Raw genomic sequence first — 20,863 nt, 5'->3', positions numbered from 1 at the left:
TGGGAAGAGATGTCCCTTGGTCTTGCAAACTTTATATGCCTCATAGAGGGGAACGCAGGGGCCAAGAAGTGGGAGTGGTTGGGTAGGAGTGCGGGGGGGGGGGGGCGTATAGGGGACATTCAGGATAGCATTTGAAATGTTAATGAAGAAAATATCTAATAAAATAAATTTAAAAAAAGAAATATCCTTTGAACAAAGATAACATTTTACTAAATACACTTAAGAAAATGAGAAGTTTTTATTTTGCTATCCATGGACTCCATTTTCCTGGTATTGAATTTTACCCTAGAAAACTTTTATAAACTTTCATATCTCATAGAGTTTTGTGCATACAAAAGTCCACCATTGGTTTTTCACCTTCTGGAACCTTGGTAGGTATCTATTTGCAAGTCTCTCTTGTCAGTACTGACACACATTCCAGGCATGAATGCAGCAGTTACACACTCTGTCTCCATCAGTTTGACAAACCAGACTTTTGCATCATGTGTCTCACATTCACAGCAGCACAACTTCGACAGAAACAACTGCAGTTTGTTTTTGTTCTTGACAGTCAGAAGCAGCCACTTTTATTAGCCATAATTTTCACCATTAGATTATTCAATTGTAAAGTTAAACCCCATGGCTATAGAACTCAGTCTAACAAGTGTTTGAAACTAATGCTAATGAGTATTTTTTCATTTTACATTTAGTATTAATTCTTAATAAGTTATTGTTCTCTATACCATAGTTTTCATGTCTGTAAAGTGGTCTGAAGAATAAATTAATTAATCTACATAGTGGACTATTTCTGGAGCATAGTGTGTTTATCCTAGATCAAATTAATGACTGAGGGATAGACTTCACAGCTGCTGAGCACGCTGGCTCCTGTCCTTATTCACACATTTTCTCACCCAATATATTGTGGTCTCTGATCTTACTTTACTCCAACTCTCACAACCAGGAAACAATGCTCAAGTGACACAGGAAAGAGAATACAATGGCTGACTTTTGTGGCTTCCAGTCTGTCACTTGCCAGTTCTGTAATGAAGTGTACATCTGAGGGTGCGAAGGGGAACAATTGTAAGTCAGTCTATATCAGACAGTACATCCATGCTTTGCTCTGCTATATTGTTTTCTTACCAGCTCCCTTAATCCCATCACCTGGGAACATGCCTTCAATAAATCACATTCAAAGGAACCATTTCTCTGCCTCTATGTCCAAGATCCTGATATGAGATCATAAATATTCACTGAAGTTGCTACCATTATGGCACCCAGTGTTCTGATCTATGAGCAGATGAAGTTCTCCATCATTTTGGTGTGGCCCCATGGATGGACCTCACAGCTCCCATAGTTCTCCATACATATGTATTTTCAATCTAAAATATTTACAGTTTTATAAGGATATTCAGTAATAATTCCCGACCATATTGCAAAACATAATATATACTACTGATAAAGGGTTTAACTGTATAAGGTTTAGCAGTGCATTGTGGGAAATGTTGAGTAGATTCTTTTTAATGTGAAGTTTAAAGCCTAAACTGACCCTATGCTACTAACTCTTGCACATTGTGGAGTAAATGCTAGACCCAGACCTGTCATCATTTAGAGTTCACCATAAATAATTTCAAAACCCCTTAGCAAAGCAAGAAATTTGGGTTGTGATTTTAAAAGAGAAACCAGTGACCTTTACATCTAGACACAGGGCTCCTGGGATACAAGTGGCATCGATGGTGTGAAACATTCTGCAGAGAAAATAAAAATAGCTGCTGTCATCTAATCAGTGTAGTGGCACGAAACCCTGAGCTTGGAATTCACTAGCTCCGATCTTTACAACTTGTGGATCAAAATGAATGCCAACTCGCCACTGCTTCTGTTATAAATATTCCTTTCTTATCTTCCATTTGGCTAATTTTGTTTTTAATTATGTGCACATAACATTTTATTTTGTCGTGGTGTCATATAATTTTAAAGTAGAATTCTACTCCTTTTAACTTTAGGCAACAAGCATAATAAAATTGCATGTCTTAAAACTGTGAAGAGAATTGCTACTTTGTTCTATTTAGCAAAGGTAACTAATTGCATTATGACAATGAGGTTTGCTTTGTATTAGGATAATTTTGTTTCTAAAGCAGATGACAACTTCTCTCTTAAATTTCTTACATGTTTTACAATATCTTGATTCTCTTGGGATTAGTAGTGAATAGGATGCCTTTCTTGGCATTTTTTTATCTTAGGTTATCTGCTGCTGAGTGTATTTATTGGGAAAAACTTTCGACAATTGAAGAGATTAAATCCCATCGTACAAGGCACAAGATGAATTTCGGTTGTTACAATGTATTAGACCATTTATTGTGAGCCAATTTTGCCTTTGTAGAGCAGTTCCTTCATGTTGGACACTCATCTAAGTAGTACTGCTCTCCTGGGCATAACCATATCATGCAATATCACCGTCTTATTTTATAAAACCTGAAAGTAAACCAGAAGACAATAGGTGATACAATATGGCCTAATGATAAAGAGTAAACTTTGGGTCATCTAGGCAAATTGGACTTTGTACTCTCACACTGAGATGTTAGATGGTTGACACATGATTTTCCATTTTTTTATTTAGGTACAAAATTTTTGGTTGCATACTTATGTACACATAAAATTTTGCATATTTGTGCCAGGAAGGGTGGAATATATATGTGTCCTGTGTATGGACACTCAGAGGTGCCAGAAGAAGAAATTATAAGCAGTTATAGGCAGATTTTAGCAGCCTAAGTTAGGTACAGGATTCACATTCTGTCCCCTAAAAGGGCCATTTCTCCAGCCTCCTAACTAAGCAGTTCTTTAGGGATCACTGTAAATGTTACCTTCACCCTAACTATTAATGGCACAGGTGACACTTTATGTTTATCTTCTTACTTGAACTCAGCTTAAATGTGGAAGAGAATTAAGGTGATTAGGAGAACAAATTGGCCCATTTCTGAAGGACTAATCTTAACACTATTGTCTCACTTAATTTAACCTACTCTACCCCCCTTCAGTTCAGGTTACACATAAAAAAAGACTAGTGCTTTAATAAATTGTATGTATACTAGTAAAAAAAAATCTCATGGTCAGAAGACGGTTAAAGCGATCTCTGAAATTCTGAACTTTATGATACTAAAGGCAAAGTTCTTCCTCACTCTGTTGCTTGCAAATGTGGACATTGTAGGGAGAGGAAGAATTAAGTACAAATGTGTACTGTAAATCTCATAGTACATTCTCTTATACACCTTTCCCAGACCATACTGCATCTCATAATTCCCTAAAAAAGGTTTCTGTGTAGTAATTTCTTCCTACTTTGTAGAAGTGTGCATATGAACATTAATCTTCAGATAAGTATTCATGAGTTTGTATGTGATTGCCAGATGGCATATTATAGTGTCCTTCCTTAAGAACCTTCCACCTTATTATCTTGAGGCAGGATCCCTTACTGTCTTAGAGTGGATTCATCAAGTAGACTGGGCTGGATAAACAGGAAGCTTCAGGAATCTACCTGTCAGGGCTTCCCCAGCACTGGGGTTGCAAACCATGCCACCTGAGTTCTGGTAACCAAACACATAGCTTTATTCATGGAAGGCAAGCTCTCTACTGGCAGCTAGCTCTTCAGTCTTATCACTATGCTTGACCTCTGGTGATCTTTATTCCAAAGTCCACCCCAAATCTAGTCACCAAAATAGTGTTTATACATACTCCATTTAACAGTTCAAATTACCAAACAAAATTTGCAAAAATACCAATTAAATCTGTCCAATCAGAGGGACAATACCAGAACACACACAAGAGTATAAATATCCTGAAATACCTCCAATTTTAATGTCCCTCCAACCCCTAAGAATCTAAGTAACTGATTCACTGCAACGAATCAAGTCCATGAATACCCTAATAAACTTGGGATGCTTAAATTAAAATAAGTAAGTCAGATCATGTTTGTACTTAAAAATTTTAAAGTTCCCCATATTATATAAATATGATTCAATATAGCTAATTATACATCCTGTAAATATTTATTGTTCAGCTATAGAATAGACATTGTGTTTGAGAAAATAGTGTTGAAAAACAAAGATTGAAGTTTTATTTTTCTAGGAGCACAAGGCATGTCTGACAGTGACATTCTCTGCCACAGCAATGATACACATCAATAAGGAAAATAAAAAATAGGTGCTTCGCTTCTTAGGGCTAACTCGGTAGTTAAGAGTCCTTAATGTTCTTGCCAGGTCTCTAGCTCTGTTCCAGTATCCGCATCCAGTAGCTGGCAGTTGCCTTCAATTCCAGTTCCAGAGAATTAGATACCTCCTTCTTGACCCCTCATGTACTCTACACTTGTGCACAGTTCTTATTAATTTCTGGTCGTTCTTAGGTTCAGTTGCAATAGATACTGGAAAATTCTCTAGACTCTTTTGTGATATTAATAAGTTGAAATTCCAGTTGCTAACATCAAATCCACAACAGAAAACAATCTGAGAAATATTTTTTTAAACTTATATTTTTGCCAGTAACTTATTCTATTATCATTTCAAGTCTCTTTGCTTAATTAAATTATCACAAGGAGAGGTTGTCAAACTGAGTAATGGAATTAAATAAATGTTATAATTAGTGAATATTAAACTTCTTATAGCTCATACTTCAGTGAATCAGTAAAAATTAATGCAAAATATAAAAGTTTTTCAAATTATACCACTAGAAACTAAAAATTATACTTTGGAATGAACCAAATTTAGTTATTTGACAAATATCATTGAATCTCATGTCATAGGAATAAGCAGAAAAGGGTACAAACAGGCATTTTTGCTAATGCATATCATTATGTGAAATTTCACATATACAACAAAGTTGAAGAGAACATAAAAATAAAGAAGTTGCTGATTTCTAAATCTCCCCTTTAGTGACTGACAGAGATGGGGAAGCTGATTCCTGGGAGAGAGTGCTGTTATTACTTGGGACAGTGAGCTTTACTAGTTCTGTTTGCATTGTGATCTTTCTAAATTCTTTGATCCAAAACTTCTCTGTATACATGTATTATTAGAAAAAAGAACAGGTATTTCCCAAGTTGCAGCTATATTAGAAAATGCTGAAATGAATATGTAAGACTCCTCTCTGAGATTGTTTTCAAGGACTGGAGTGTCCAGTACATGGTTTTATTCTCCACTTAGATATTTTTCCCCCATTAATGACACTACAGCCATGAGAAATGAGCATATTTGCCCATATGGAAATACCTGTTTTCATATCCTGTGCATGTGGAGATTTGTCATTTAAGTAATGACTTTATTTGTCGTGGAATCAAAAAGAAGAGCTTTGACACTGAATAAATTGTAGAAAAGTATTGAAGGTTTGTAGTGTGTGAAATTTAAAAACCTAGACCTTCTGTTACAAGATAAGCAGAGCCTATCTGCCTTTTTAAGACCATCAGATTAAATAGATGAAAATCCCGATGTCCCACTGAATTTAGTTTGAATTCCATTTCTCTTTTTGGCAGTCTCTCCCTATGATGAGTTAATTAATAGAAGATACGATAATGAAATAAGTTAGAGGAAAAACAATAAAGTTTTAAAAAATAATTCTTAAGATTATTTTCTTTCATGAAATTAATGTTACAACATTGGATTGTTAACTTATTAACAATTGGAAACTCATAAAAGAAAAGAAAATACCCATATATTCAATCCAGTGGCAATATATGTCCAGGACATGGTTTTATTAAAGATAGGTATGAACTTAATTAAAATAAGTGTATTTTAACTAGTATCTAAAATGTAAGAACATTTAAGTATAGCATAATGAATGTCTGTGCACTACTTTCATGCCTAGTATCTGTAGAAGACATAACACATATTAAATCTTCTAGAGCAAGAGTTACAAATGGTGTGAGCTGCCATGTGGATGCTGAGAATCAAACCTGAGCTGCCTGTAAGTTTAGCCAGTGCTCTTGACCACTAAGACCCATCTCCAGTCCCGAATTTTTAGATTTGTTAATACTACATTAAAGTAACATTGAAGTCAGCGTGGTGTGCAATAGCACATGAGAAATTCTGCTCTGCAGTGTCATGCAGTGTCTGCTTTGCAGTGTTTGCTCCCATCAGCCAGACTTCCACCTCACACTGCTTTCCTAACCTGCAGTCATGATCTTGACTTCTAGCTCTCCTGGGTTAGATTCCACAAATTGGAGATGTGAGGACATGCTTGGCTTTCTGTGCCTGCTTTATTTCACTTAATACAATGACCTCCAGTCTTATCCATGTTACTGTGGACAGCAGAATTTCATCAGACAGTTGTTCAGTTGTATCCCATTGAATATTCACACTCTATATTTGTCCATTTGTCACTTGATGAATGCTTAGATTGTTTCTACCTCTCTGCTGCTCCAAATCATCCTTCTCTGAATGGGAGATACCTCTTCAAATCATTCCATTTCCTGACTTATGGGTTTATAAGATCTTATCATTCTAATTGCAACTATTTGTGATGTTGCCATGCCCTTTTCCTTTGTTGGGAGGAGTTTACATTGATAGCAGCAACATGTAAGAGCCCACTTTTCTTTCTCCAAAGCTTCAGCAGTACCATGCACATACAGTACCCACAGAAGACAGGAGAGTCTACTCAGGTCTGTTGGATGGTTGTGATCTATGGTATAGCTGTTGATATACCATACAATACCATACAAGCACTCTGGACATAATAACTTGTTCTTTGCTGATAATTAGGCTGAACATCTTCTGTGTGTAATGTTTGGATGTTTGTGTATCTTGTTTAATAAACATCTACCTATTTCTATACCTCATATAGTCATTGTTTATCTGTTTTGTTTATAAGGTTCTTTTTTAGTTCTTTATATATTATGGGAATAAATTCCTTATACAACATAAAATTTGCAAATATTTCTTCATTTTATAGGCTGTGAATAAGTTCTTTTTATTGCATGCTTCTCTGCACAGAAAGTTTTAGTATGACATATTCCCATGTATCTATCTTTGCCTTTATTTCTTGTCCTTTGCAGAAGTCTCAAAACAAATGAAAAGTCTACTTCAACTTTGAAGGCATGTTAGAGGAGCTTCAGTGGAGGTTCTTGTACTCAGCTGAGGTTTCAGTTAACTTATGACTTTTTTTGTCACAGGTAACAGAGTGTCTATTTACCATGTTCTGTACATGAATACAAATCATTCCTAATGCTGTTTACCAAAATGACTGTTCTTTCTTGGTGCCTGTTCTTAGATTCTCTGTTATTCATGGGCTATAAATGTACTCATTTATGTCTAGGTTCTCAGTGCTGTCCCATTCATCAGTATATGTGCTGATGTAATTACTATTATTTTTTAGGTATATATTTACCTTGCTTTCAAAAATCAGATCTACATTAGGTCATTGGTTATTTTGATTCAAGTTGGCTTTGGCTAATCAGTGGGATTTTAGTAGTCATGTAACTTTTGTAATGCTACTTTAGAGATCTGATAGATGTCATTGATTGTACTGGCTTTAGATCTCATTGGGTAATATTGAAGTCCCACCAATACAGATCCTGTCAATCCATGAATGTGGGATGCATTTCCATTTCTTGGCACCTCAATCAGTTTCTTTCATCGGTGCCATAATTCTCAGAGCATAGTACACACTCCTTTCTAGCTATTTCATTTCTGTGGCTCTTGTAAATGATATTAAATTTTTAGATTATATTTCAAACAATTGATAATTAGTATGCTGCAATGCTGAATTAATTTAGTCTAACAGGGTTTGGGGTAAAATTTCAAAGGAACATTTCTAAATAGAAAATCATATTATCCATATCCAAATAGAATTTTATTTCCTTTCCAAATTAGATGTCTGAGTGCTCTGACTTGAGTTCTGGAATTGGGAGATCTCACAGAAACAACAGTTGTTGAAATCATTGTCTTCTTTAATACTCTAGGGATAGAGACGTATTCATTTTAAGCTCTTTTATAAAAATTGCTTAATCATGTTGAGATATTTTATCATTTAGTATTGAATATACTAAATGATACTGGAAAGAGGTTTTATACTTTTTTAAAATACATTGTTGAAAACGGAAAATCATCATTTGCCAGGTAGTATCAATATCTTCTGAAATTAAATATGATGCCAAAATGTTACTATTTAATAAATCCATACATATGAGGGCATTTTTAAGAGCCAGGCATAGTTAATATATAACAAAATAGCACAGAAAATAAAGACTAAAAGTCATAGAAACAATTATATTTTTTAGTCTCCCAGAATTATTTTATAGTCCTTGCACTATAGCATTATCCTTAAAGTAACTGTATTCCTCTTTATTGTGAAAGTAAAGTTTGAAGAGGATTTTAGTAAATGTTAATAGATAATAAAAGCCTTAACAGAGAATGTAAACAAAGATCTTAAATATTGTTTGACTCCACTCAATATTTCTATTTTGGGAACAGGCAGGAAATCTAACCCAGTTTCAGGTGTCAGCTGAGTTACTGTACAGTGTTCTCCTTCTTGTCCTTGCTATTATGAACCTCTTGGCTATGTGAAAAAAGAAAACTCAACTGCAGAAATAAGGTCAGCATTTTTGAGCCCTGGAATTCCTATTTAATTGTGAGATGTTTAAAGTGCCAGCTTTATGGACAATTGTCCTAGCCTTGGAATATTTTACAAATCATTGACTCAACAAACACTATTTGGATAAAAAATTGTAATTCTTTAATCAGCTTTTACTTTCTCATTACTCTTTTTAAATTTTAAATAGTATCAAAAACTTAAGAAAATTTCAGCAGAATCTCACAAAATGTATAGGTTTAAAATGTTAAATTTCTGTAAATTAGATGTGAATAACTAATGAAGTTAGAGAGGGAGCACACTGTGAGACAGGAGAGGTCCTTGTACTTAGGATCTAATTAACAGGGTGCATAATTTACTTATACTCCACCGGCCTAATTGTTGTCAGTTCACTTGAATATTTCTAATCATTTCTTCTTTTTAATTAAAAGTAGAATTTTCTCATATAATATATTCTCATTCTCCCAGATCTCCCTTACTTCCCTACCAACCCAAATCTCTACATACCTTTTCTTCCTCTGTCTTATTGGAATACATATAGGCATCTGAGAAATAATAATAATAATAATAATAATAATAATAATAATAATAATAATAATAATAAAATGATCAAACAAAAATAAACCATAATAGAACAAAATGAACAAACAGGAAAAAAGAGCAAAAGAAAAAGCACAAGAAACACAGATGCTAAGACCCACATTCACATACATAGAAAACCCATAAATACAAAATAAAAAAACTATAAAACATATGCAGAAGATACGTAAGGTTAAAAAAAAAGACTCCAAGGATACCACTGAATTTGCTCTGTATTATCATCTACTACTGGAAATACAGTCTGCCTTTAAATTTGGTTTGTGTACCCAGAGACTCCACCAGAGAAATCCAAATTTTCCTTTGTGGGTTGTGAGCTATTGCCTGGGTATGGGATGGTGTCTTGTGTCCATTCCTGTCAGCGCTGGGACTCAATCTGGTTTGTACCCTGTTGGTGTTTTGCCACTGCCAGAGCTTCACTGTGTTCATATACATGTCTGTCCTGTGCTGTTTGGAAGGCCCTGGTCCCTTGGTGTTCATGTCACCCTTGGCTCTTTCTGTCTCCTTTGCTTCAGAGTTCTCTGAGCATTAAGGGAAGGGATTAGGTGAATACATCCCATTTAGGACTGAGACTTCCAAGGTCTCTCACACTTTGTACATTGTCCAGTTATGTGTCTCAGTATATGCTCCCATCTACTAAAGGCAGAATCTTCTTTGATGATGGCTGAGCAAGATTCTGATCTATATATGTAGCAGAATGCAATTTGGGGTTGCTTTATTACAACATTCCTTTAGCAGAACAGTAGTATTTGGTTTGTCCCTAGATCATGTCTTATGTAGTCTCTTGGTTTTGGCCACCAGAGCAGTGGGAGACATGGGTTCTATCTTACAATGTGAACTTTAATTCCGACCAGATAGTGATTGTTTACTCTGACAAATTTTGTTATACTCTTGCCTTAGTTGATCACCATTGTAGATCATGGGGTTTGTATCTGGTTTGGTACTTACCTTTTTCCTCTGGTAGTGTGCACAGTACCTTCTAGTAGCAGGAGCACTAGCCAGTAGGAGTAAAGGTTCTACATAAGGATCAGTTTGACATCTCTGTGTTCCATGACTTATGTAGGTGTTTTCTACAGCAATGGGGTCTTACCCTCAGGTTATAGAAAGCAACCAATAGCTTTGGCAATAGCCTGGGTTGGTTTGGGGGCTCCATAGGATCCCTTTGACCAGCACCTGTTAGATGTAACCTATTTCCAGTGCTGGAGATTTCATTTAGTAATGACAGATGCCTAGTTGGGTCTTTGTCTCTCTCAGCATTTTTAAATCTACATGATCATCGGGAAATATTGGGTCAAGGTCAGGTTCCCCATTCTGAAGTTAGTAAGGAATTGACTCTTAATAAATCCACGATAGGAGAATGATAGAGCAGAGGGTGATTTGAGAGGAAAAACAAAAAAGAAAATATAAAGTGAGTCTTCCTAATTCCAGTGATAGATTATAATCACATAGTGGGTCATTTAAAACTTAGTTAAATTGCCTTATCGAAAAAAATGAAGAAAATATCTACTAAAAAAAAGTAGCTTTGCAAACAGGAGGCTGTTGGTTCTGTTCTTCAAGTTATAACATGGGTGAGTTTGAAGGCAATTGAGATTTTAGTGGCTTTGACTTCAAATTCAAATCATATAACTGACATTATATCAGTTTGAGGTGTCATGGTAAAAGCTCTGATTTCACCGTTCTCACATCTCCAAAGAGCTTTGCTCTTTATTATTGTCTAAAAAGAAAGATAAATATATATATACTCTCCTATTGCTCAATAACTTGGATACAAAGCTTTAATTTTTGTCTTCTTCTGTTTATTATGATCAATCTTATTTCTTAATTCTTCTATCATGCTTTAATTATATTTATTTTAATTATATTTAGGTATGTGTGTGTGTGTGTGTGTGTGTGTGTGTGTGTGTGTGTTCGTGTGAATGTAGGTGCCCAAAAGAGGCCAGAGGAGAATGAAAGATCCCCTAGAGCCTGAGTGACAGGCAGGTATGAGCCACACAATGTTTATACCAGGAACCTATCTGGGTCAGTATGACAGCAGCAAGTGCTGTTACTTGCAGTGCGTCTCTCCATCTCTGCACTCTTCTATGGTGGTTTCCAAATAATCAGTGGTCCCTGGCTCCTCACTGTCGTCACTGCCACTGTCACTCAAAAACAATGTCTTAGAACTACTTAAAGCCAGCTTCCTGTGACTGATTTTACTCTCCTGCTTGCTCTTCCCCTGGTATTAATATGCCACATTTCCCCCTCTTTTTACACTGGAGCTGGAGAGATTGTTTAAAATACAGTTCCCAATCCAACTCCAACTCTACCTTTCTCCAGCTCAGTTAAGATATTTGCGTTTTCTTCTTCCTTTCTCCGATTTCCTTCTTCCTTTTTCTTCCCGTTCAGTAACCATTATTTCATTGTCCACATGTCCTTCATTTTTTTTCTCCATCACATGGATACTTTCATGAAAACATTATTTTTTTTCTTTTCTCTTTGGAATGATGTCTAACATGAGGTGTTCCACAGCCAATAATTGGTTAACAAATCAGGAAAAACTAAAGTTGAGCTATCTCCTAACTTGAGAAATTTACATAAATCAATAGGATTAAATGTATATCTCCCATGTTTTCCTCTATAGTGTATGCTGCCATCTCTCCCTATTCTCTTATACATTTGGGTAAAACTAATCCATTAAGTTGATGTAGAAGAACAAGGCGTTATCTCTTTACCTTTCAACTTTCATCTTAGTAATCACAGTACGGAATATCAAGCACACCTCAGAGTCGAAGAGAAAAGAAGTAAAAACAGAACATCAGGAACTCTGTGACCTCTTCCCACAGCCACAAACCAGAGCTGTGCTCTGAATAGAAGATATTACATTATTTGGAGATCGAGTATATATGGCCTCGGGTCCAAGGCATACTTAGCAAAGCCCTTGCTGTTTGAGCTTTGTCTGCCAGTTAAATGATCTGTATTATTCAACAGCTGTTGAAATTCTGTGTGTTTTCAGAGATCATCTATAGCTGGGTCTTCAATGAGTTCCCTTCCTTTGTGGCAGAGGACAGCCGGCGGTTCATATCCCAAGAGACAGGCAACCTCTATATTTCTAAAGTGCAAACATCAGATGTTGGCAGCTACATTTGTCTGGTGAAAAATGCTGTGACAAATGCTCGCGTGCTCAGTCCTCCAACCCCACTCACGCTGCGAAATGATGGTGAGTTACAGTTTTAAATGATAAGTATTTCATATGCAAAAATCAAGATGTATCATTGCTGGTTTTCTAAGCACTTGACCTAATGCAAATCAACTAAAAGGCATCTACCCTACTCACAAGTGCATCTCTTTAATCTGAGTTTGTGTATGCCTCAGAATAAAAATGTTAACATGAGTGATAGGAAATGGCCTAGTTAATAAAATGTTTGCTGTGCTGTGATTCATGGTATGAATTCAAATTCTAAGGACCTATGCATAAAGCCAGGCACAGATTGCTTCTAATCCCATCTTCGGGATGCAGTTACAAGAACATCTCTGGAGCATGCTAGCCAGACTATAGGTAGAGACTTGTTGAGGAAGACACATGATGTCAACCTCTGGCTTACATACACACATGCACCCCCCCGTAGACACACATACACATATGTGCTCATATTCATGCACACACATACATGCACATATACACATGTACAAATATACATGTATGCACACACACAGGCATGGGTACAATGGAATTACGGGAAATGACTGGTTTAGAGAGGATAAATACTGATCATAATAGTACATAACTCATTATTATAATGAGAACCTGGAAGGGAAAGCCATGTGAACTCCACTGTTCTCTCTGTCCTTAGGGTCTGTCTGTAGCATATGTGTATTCGCTGTATGAGTTCTATGGGCTCAGTTTTTATTGCATTTGTAGCTCATCTGCCTTCAAATTGAGTATTAAGCTTTTAATACTTCATTGTACAATTATAATTGTTATTACTTTTCCAATAATAGAAATAGTTGTAACTTTAACTATTCAGTGAAGCCCAGGCAGGTGTAATGATGCTATAATTATAGGAATTGCCATCTATCCACAGGATCTTCACATTTAAACACTTCATTTGTATTTATAGACATTTACAGTTAGGCATTGCATTAAAAAAGTCAAGTGCTCTATTGTAGTTGATATATGACATGCAGATTGCTCTGCTGTACAACAAAAAATTATCTGTGAAGGCATTATTAAGAAGTGAACTAGAGAATGAGAATTCTGATTGATTTTAAAGTATTAAAAAGTATATTTTAAGACATTTTATAGTTCTTCTATATGCTTTTTCCCACAAGACAGTCTCATGTAGCTAAAGCTAGTATAAAGTACTGTCCCCTTGCTCCCATCTGACAAGTATTTTCAGTATATACAATACCTGCTTTTAAAATTCTGTTTTAAAAATTACCTGTTTGTGCTGATTTCAATGACAATGTCTCCTATAGGATCATATATTTGAATGCTTGTTCACCAGAGACTGGAACTGTTCGAGAGGTTGATAAAGATTGGGGGGTGTGGCCTTATTGGAAGAGATGTATCACACTGTGGGTGGGCTTTAAGCTTTCAAATCCAATGTATGGCTAAGACTCCCTCCTCTCTCTCTCTCTCTCTCTCTCTCTCTCTCTCTCTCTCTCTCTCTCTCTCTCTCTCTCTCTCTCTCTCTCTCTCTCTCTTTCTCTCTCCCTCCCTTTCTCTCTCCCTCTCCCTTTGTCCCTCTCCCTCTCACTTTTTCCCTTTTCCTCCCCATCTTCCTCCTCCTCTCCCCTCCCTCTCCCTCCTCCTCCTCTCTCTCTTTCTACCTGTAGTTCAAGGATGTAGCTCTGAGCTACTGGTCTATCATCATGCATGCTGTCATGATTATAATTTCAGAGAATCAATCCCTTAATACTGTCTTTTACAAGTCTTGCCGTAGTCATGCATCAATTCACAGCAATAGAACCTTGACTAAGACACTTTTGGAATATATTGTTAGAGTTAGGTTCTACTGTAAGAATTTGCTTATCAATGTACACATGTGTATCACATATAATTTATATATAAACTACTGAATATATAGTAATTCAATATTTAGGAAGTCAACATCTGTACACACACACACACACATAGTATGTAATAGTCACAACTCTTCAAAGTAGATTACCAATGAAATATTCCCCCTAGTTATAAGAAACCCAATATTGTACACTGATACTTTTAACCACAGGTCACAGATATAATGTTACAGATGCATAGGTAAAAAATAAGAACAGAAACTAAACATTCACTAAGAAGCTAATTGATGTTGACTTTAACAATGTTTCTTAATAACTAACATTGAATGCTAAAAATCAGACATTTAAGAATCATTACTAAAGCAATATTGAATCACTGAGTGTCATACAATTTAAGATAATTAAGATGATTTGAAATATGTATCCTAAAAATGTTCCCTTTAAATCAAAATTTACTGCTGGGCATTAGAAGCTGGTAGTGAGAATACCCACTGGTACACAACTGAAGAAAATGAGTTCCTCTCCCCAATAATCCATAAGTAGCCAGTAGTTCAGTAGAGCTGCATGGCCCCTCCCTGGTGGTTGACAAGCTCAGTCGGGAAACCACAGCTCCTGTGTGATCATAACTGAATTACTGTGTTGTACATAGGCTTTAGCGAGCCTCCTCCTTGTCTTCTGGCACTTACATTCTTTCTACCCTCTTCCTCAGCAATCCACAAGCCTCTAAATTGATGGACTAAGTGTCCTGAGCAAGTAACCATCACTTATTATTCTCATCACCATAAGCAGTGGTGAGTCTACACACCGCAATTCACTGTGACGGGATGCTGCTCTGACTGGGGCGGAGAGTTACATTTGTCTGTAGCAATTAGACAGCTGTGTCAATTTAAATTAAAAACAGTAGTAAGTTTTCCTCTAGGGAAACTAATTACTTGAGAACAAGATTTTGACTGGGTTGACAGCCCCAGGCATGAGTTCATACTGTGGAGCAAGCTTCAAACCCAACCAGAGATTACTCCGTTACCCTCCCAATTGTCATGCTGCCATTTCACTAGTGGACACTTTTCCTGCCCCATTTGTATTATGGTTCTTCCAGTTGAAAATTGGATAAGATCACTGATGCCTTTCACTCCCCACTAAGCTGAATGTTCTCACAGCCTTTGTTAAGTTCAGTGTGACACACACATACACAGACACCCACAAAGATATGAATACAAGGAAAAGACTTGTGAAAAGATGGATTATTGTAGAGATGGGGAAGAGGTGATAGAGAGCGGAGGTGAGTGTAGCATCAGCACACTACATACGTTTATGAAACTGCCAATGAGCAAATTTAAAGATATTAAAATATAACTGTAAAATTGATAAAAAGCCAAGAGTGTCAGTAGGAGGAAGAAATCCTTGCAATGTTTCTTAAATTTCTGCATTACAAAAGCAACTACTAGATGGAATAATAATGTTCAGATATCAAGATAACATTACAATGTGTAAAAAAATAAACTACTGGTATGGTGAAAAAGAACACACAGGTAAATAAGAAAAATATGACATTCAAATCAAGTCCTGGAAGATCAAAATTGCTTAAGAGAATTTTTTTTAAAAAAATGGAAACATAGAAATAATCAAGAGAACACAAGGAGATACTAAAACAAACAGTAGGAGTGTGGAGTGAGAAAGCTAGGGAGAGAAAGTTTCAATAAGATCTGGTCACAGACCTGCAGTACACAAAGCAGTGCTGGCTACGTATATAGTTCTTTGTCACCTCCTTCCCTCTGAGACCTTACAGAAAGAAAACTATCGTCTTCAAGAAATCCAAAAGAGGACAGGAATACCACAGCCAATCAGCCATGTTGATATAGTTCTGACCTATAAAGGAAGTGTGCAAGCTAGATTAAAGGTAAATAAAGCACTAGAATGTAGACTACAACGAAAGGGATCAGAAAACCATACGTCCAAAAAAGTCTGGCAAACAACAAATAAACAAACAAAAACACCTTGCAGTCAATATTAGCGCTAAGATTGTATCATGATTCAGGACCTGAAGCTGGCAAGGTGGTAGACTTGACTCTGTTATAGCAGAGGACAGAGGTTCTTTGAAAAACACTGATCTTAGGTGGTCCAGGACTATCCATAACTCCATTGCTCATTGGTCTTCTGAAGTTAGCAGACACATATGAGGAACACACACAATGCATGCAGGCACACACAAATTAATATTATACATAATATATATATATATATATATATATATATATATATATATCTTTAAGAAATGGAACTAAAATATATAATATATAAAATTATAAAATATATAATATATTATATATTTCTTAAAGAAATTATATATATATATATATATATATATATATATATATATATATATATATTTAAGAAATGGAACTAAGGATGAGGTTGAAGATATATTTATTGAATAGTTTTGTAGAATAATTCCAGGAACCTTTCACATTCTCTAAACACAAATCCTTTGAGTAACTTGGAACTCAATTCTTTCACATGACTGGTGGACCCATAGTAAGCAACCTTCTTCTTCTGATACTTTCGTATTTACTGTGTGAGATCCTTACCCTTACTTGAGAACATACCTTCACCATCCAAACTCCTCACTGGATGATAACTGCAACACACTACACAGGCAACCAGTTCTTCCATTAAACAAATGGAGTAGTCTGTACCTGCATTGAAGCTTACAAAGCACAGTTTTAAACAACATTCTAAGTTAACAATTGTTATTAGAACTTGCAGAAGTTATCCAGTGATCACATTTTAATAGCAAGAGGATGTGAAAAATAGAAACAAATTATTATTAAACATTATTTCAATTCAAAGGCTCTCTTGTCATGACTTGATAGTTCTTTATTATTTGATAATTGAAAAGCATTTTTGCATAAAGGATATATTCCTGAATTTTTGCCCTCATGCATGGCAAAGACTAAATGCATACACTTAGAATAAAAATAGAGTAAGATCATGGATGAATTCATTGATGACACCACTGTCGGCTGCAATTCCCACTGGGTTTCCACCCTCTCAATTCAGAGGCAAGCGTTTAAACCTCTCAGTGCAAAGGCAGCGTTTATATTCAGTATTTTTGCAAGCTTGGCAAACACCTCTGTGGGGGTTTGAATATAAAAATTATATTTAAGCTTCTGTGACCGTAATGTTACCTATAAAAGTCATTTTAAGAACATTGGAATTTTACACTTTTCTGGAAAAAATGGTTTTCTAAAAATAATAAAGGATGTGTATAGGTCGGCAGAAATTTTTCCTTTCAAGTTCAAGTAAAATTTTACTTAGTAAACCCTTGGTTAGAAAATGCATTTATTTGCTTGAGTTTGAAAGCAAAATTTGAAGTGATATTTGCTTGTAGGTATTATATCTGAGTTAATTCACAGAGGGCAGAACTGAGAGGTAGGGATAGTGTAGAATGGAATTGTGAAAATGCTATTGCATCATAAAGATAAGTATGTCTATAGAAAGTCAGAACTGGCCCCAAATAGCCAGAACCATAAAGGACAAGTTTCAAATGGTAACCATAGAGCACACTAAGGCTGTCCTCCCAGAATGGGAGCCTTGAAGGAGGTATCTCTGTTTTCTGTCTCTACTTTCTGAGAGTGACTGTGCACTGTTGCCCCGTGAACACTTGCTCTAAAGATAAAAGCTCAGAAAACTGATCAAAGTTCTCATGTCCTGTTTGTGTGAGCAGTGAACCTATTAGGATCAGATATTACATTGGGCCCCTGGGCTAATAAAAGGAGCAAAAGAACACAGCAGTTGTCCTCATATGGAAAAAGAAGATGTGTCCTCACTACTTGCACACATACTACATGCATCCTAGCCTCTGCTTCACTACCCAACATCCTGATGAGGTGAGTCTCACACATCACTTAACTGAATACACAAATGTATCTAATAAAATCATTATGAGTGATCAGATTTTCAATATGGTATACAGGGTAATAAATTAAATGTTTGTCTTCTACATAACAGTCGCCTAGATTCCTATTCTAACCACATTTCTCTCTACCCACTTTTCACTCTGCCATCTCTCCCTCAAACACTTCTGCCTCTGTCAATTCCTAGCACTGGCTCCTCTGCCCCAGGGTCTCATGTGTCTGTTTTCCATGGTCATCTTGCATATTGTGCACTCTCACAAGAATTCCCACTCCTATTAGCAAGCCCTGCATTACACTGTGTTTTCAACCTCCATGTTTACTGCATGACAGACAACATTTTTCAAAACCATTGAATGGGATCGAGACACATTTAGTGATCAGCAGCATGTACTAATCTTGAAAGTCACCTGAATTGAGTTGTCTGCATTCACACTGGGAGCCTCACAACTCAGGCTTCAAAACAAGATCTGTATCTCTCCTCTGCCTGCCTCTGGCCCCTAAGCTCAGGAGCATATACCCACTCACAGACACAGACACACACAGACACAGACACGGACATGGACACGGACATGGACATGAACACAGGCACGGGCACGGGCACGGGCACAGGCACATGGACACGGACACGGACAAGGACGCGGACACGGACAAGGACACGGGCACGGGCACCGGCACAGGCACAGGCACAGGCACAGGCACAGGCACAGGCACAGGCACAGGCACAGGCACAGGCACAGACACAGACACAGACACAGACACAGACACACACTAACACAGACATGTACAAGTACACACACAAAGTGAGAGAACATACACAGAGAACACACACACATACTTCACATTTTTAATCTTGAAAACCATTGAGGTGTTAATGTAAAAAGATAAAAAACATTTGGGTAAGTATTAACTAAAAGAAATGTGTTGCTGTTACAGTGATATAAAAAATCCACATCCATTTCAAGGGGGAGATAGGGTCATTGAGTTGTGAAAATGACTTTGGTTCCCTGGGAAGATTTGGAAAGCTATATTTCTTCCCCAAGTCCATTATGTGTAAGATTAGAATCCTCATTTCCTATTCAGAGTCTTCCATTTTGATACCTACATGCTTCCTAAGGCTACTTCTCATAGCTTCCTGCAGTGGTCAAATCCAGGACACACAAAGAAAAGTTGGAAAGAAGAAAAAGAATATTGATGACAAGAAGAAAGGAAGAGAGAGTAGACAGAGGAAAGGTGAGAAAAGAGGAGAGGGGAGGAGAATAGGGGAAGACAGAGGAGAGGGTAGGAGAGGAGAACAGAGAACAAGACAGGACAGGACAGGACAGGACAGGACAGGACAGGACAGGACAGGACAGGACAGGACAGGACAGGACAGGATGGGGAAACTATGCATCTCTGGAGTAAGATAGCACAAAAGAATCAAAATGCCAGCTTTAGTGAGGAGAGAAGGAAAGGGAGAGTGGGTTCAGAATGCATGGAGAGAAACTGGCTTACATTAGAGGATTCATCAGTTTCCACACTGGGAACAAATTAGAAAGCCTGAAACATGGATACACTGTTTCTTGTTGGGGAAACGGGTGGCTTTGCTTATTTAGTTTTATTGCTAATAAAAGCAGAGACAAAGTCATTGGTTGAAAGCATATGCATGGACATGTTTACTTTTTAGACAAGCAGTTTGTCAACAAGGAAATTATATTCAGAATTAGCTAATTCCATAGTCCAAGAGTCAACTCCACCAATTCTCTGCTGGGTACAGAACAGTAGAGCCTGAAATCTACAGTTGTGCACACTGCAGTAGGCCCACAAGAGGGACAGAAAAGGACTTTGCCAATGTTGATGTTGGTTTGCATTGCTCAGAACATTTCCCTGTTTGATTATGGATTTTAAATGGAGACATTACTTTAAAATATCTTAATGAGCTCCCTGTAGCATGAGTCTTCCTAAGGGGAAAGGTAGGTTTGTGAGGATGAGAAGGTGAAATTTTGTTTGATAGTGGGCAATGGGATGTAACAAAATCACTTTGATTTCCTAAGGAATACACATAAGAGTCTACCCCTCCTCTCTCCTCTCCTCCTCTCTCCTCACCACCCCTCCAATGCCCTCCTCTTCTCTCTTCTCTCTCTCTTCTTTTTTTGTTCCCTGACTATCTAATGTCCTCTACTAAATCCAATGGATGTTTTTCATCCCCTGTTCTTTGCTGAGAACCCTACTTTATAGATAGTAGCAAGGGAATGTGAGAAGTTCTAACAAGAACGTTTCTGTCTGGCTACACACATCTTAGCGATGAAGCCAAACAATATCAAAGATTTATGTCAATCTCCACAGTAATGTATGAACTTGCTTTTTACTATTTTTTAAAAAATTTTCCTACTGTGTATCTCAAAACTGTTTCATCCCAATAAGAAGCAAACTACATGAAAGTCTCCTGAAGTCACTGGATGGTTTTGAAGGAGCTCCACATCTGTTCTGACATTCTTGGCATTTAGGCATTCCAGAAAATCCATTTCTCTAGCAACCTTAAAAGTCATTTAAACTTATAACCTGGAGATAAAATTTTTTATCTTAAAAACATCAATGAATGGCATCTTATTAACTCTCAACATTTCCCAGAAACTTTGAAGGATTGCTTAAGTGCTTACAAGTGAGATAAATTTAACAAATACATATGTTGTATATGCCTTTTCCCTGATTTCTTCATGAAAGCCAATCACTATAATTCAAGAAATAATTTTGAAAGTCTTTCAGCAGGTGGGATCTCTCTCCTCTCTCTCTCTCTCTCTCTCTCTCTCTCTCTCTCTCTCTCTCTCTCTCTC

The 20,863-nt window shown here is 36.7% G+C and overlaps 1 protein-coding gene across 1 annotated transcript in view; it reads left to right on the top strand.

Moving 5' to 3' along the window:
• Nucleotides 1-20,863, top strand: part of Cntn5 (contactin 5) — a 1,169,992-nt gene that overhangs the window by 807,125 nt on the left and 342,004 nt on the right. Inside the window, exon 8 of the mRNA XM_029543057.1 lies at nt 12,131-12,334. Within this exon, the coding sequence (XP_029398917.1) occupies nt 12,131-12,334 (204 nt within the window). The remainder of the gene's footprint in view (nt 1-12,130; nt 12,335-20,863) is intronic.

Source organism: Mus pahari, chromosome 10 (assembly GCF_900095145.1).
Source record: "Mus pahari chromosome 10, PAHARI_EIJ_v1.1, whole genome shotgun sequence".
NCBI classification, from domain to species: domain Eukaryota; kingdom Metazoa; phylum Chordata; class Mammalia; order Rodentia; family Muridae; genus Mus; species Mus pahari.
Note: the sequence above shows the minus strand (reverse complement) of the source record. Positions and strands in the feature narration are given on the sequence as shown.